Source organism: Cyprinodon variegatus, unplaced genomic scaffold (assembly GCF_000732505.1).
Source record: "Cyprinodon variegatus isolate N-32 unplaced genomic scaffold, C_variegatus-1.0 Scaffold923, whole genome shotgun sequence".
Lineage (NCBI taxonomy): Eukaryota > Metazoa > Chordata > Actinopteri > Cyprinodontiformes > Cyprinodontidae > Cyprinodon > Cyprinodon variegatus.
Genome location: NW_015151376.1, coordinates 159448 through 160973, shown reverse-complemented (window position 1 = coordinate 160973; position 1526 = coordinate 159448). Strand labels below are relative to the sequence as shown.

The 1526-nt window shown below is 36.7% G+C and overlaps 1 protein-coding gene across 1 annotated transcript in view; it reads right to left on the bottom strand.

Moving 5' to 3' along the window:
• LOC107099953 (collagen alpha-3(IX) chain-like) overlaps positions 1-1526 on the bottom strand; it is a 56194-nt gene that overhangs the window by 46070 nt on the left and 8598 nt on the right. Inside the window, exon 2 of the mRNA XM_015398284.1 lies at positions 1074-1203. Within this exon, the coding sequence (XP_015253770.1) occupies positions 1074-1203 (130 nt within the window). The remainder of the gene's footprint in view (positions 1-1073; positions 1204-1526) is intronic.

The window sequence follows — 1526 nt, the reverse complement described above, 5'->3', positions numbered from 1 at the left end:
GAGTACTGCATGTAACCCTCCAAAAGGCTCTTACCTGCAATTTCCCTACTAATCTGTATTGTACATCTTTATAAAAGGCCAATGTGACTACAAAATCCTTTACAGATTTTAACCATTTGCCATTTTCTAATAAATATTAATATTATGGTTTCCTTAAACTTCCACCTGAGTCACAGATCTGTGGTTAAGTGGGCGTATTATTTGTGTAATTCCTTTCCTGTCCAACTAGAACTATCTTTATAGGTTTCAGGGTTGTCTTCCCATTTCCAGATGATGAGGTGCTCTTTAAGAAATAATTTTATTACCTAACCTCAATTTAAACCTTTGGACAGCTTTCTCTCTGCTCTATTTCTTGGTCTTCACTAAGATGTTATGCAATGATGTTATCTTCCAACCCTCCGAAGAAAAGCAGAAAAATCACATCACTTGCTAGCCAATTCATTGCATTTATTTGATTTTGTGTTATCAGATTGAAAGAGCGGAAATACGCAAGGATGTAAACAAAAAAGTAAATTAAAGGATAAATTATTCTTACATAGATAATACAGTAAAATGTTTAAAGGTTATCTAAGTTCATAAAAAGGAAATTAAAATGTATTATTCACCTTCTTTTTAACTTTATGTACAAAATGTGAATAATGTATTTTCTTAATTACAGCTTGTTCTTTCAGTTTAGCCCCAGGGGACCCGAGCAGGCTTACTTTCTGTAGTTATAAAGTATATCTTTTAACAAAATCTGCAAAGGAAACCAGTAATTTCATCATTGCTCTAACCAATTCATTGAGACCCTTAGGCTAATTTATTACTGCAAAGGCAAAGAGAAGTTTTTTCTTACACTGTAGTTAGTTAAACAAGGAAAAACACCCAAATTCTGCTCTGCTGTGTTATGTTAATAATACCAAGAAAAAAAAAAAACAGTCTGGACATGTTTTTTCTTTTCCTCCACCAATTACACGCTACTCAGCCCACTGTAACATCTGTGCCTGTAATAATGTAACACCTGCACCAGAAGAGTCGCTCCACATTTAGTGTGTTTTCATGTTTGCCCACAAAGCCTGCCGTACTGTACTTACATGGTTGGAATTTGAAAGTTGGCCTCCCTGTCGAGACGGTAGGCCACCTGGAGGGGCGTGGAGCCATCCACCTTCCTCACTCCTTTCAGGGGAACCACGTCCAGCTGGAACTGGGTGATCAGATCGAAACCTGTTGGAGGAGGGCGTGCTGGAATTAGAGATACCTTAACCGCTAGCGGTAGGGGAATTATCACACACAACACATTTTGTGGGTTTATTTCAGAAGTGGATATTCTATATTAGAAACAGATGATGTTTCCTATCATATCCAGAAAGAATGCAATAAAAACCTTCCTTAATGAAACCACAAAGCAGTTTGGTCCATATGTGTTGGGAAAAATCATTACTGCTGCAGTACAGTGAGCAATTACAGTCTTGCTGAGCTGTTCCAAATAAAATTCTTACAACTCAAGTAGAAAGTTTACTAGATAGATAGATAGATAGATAGATAGA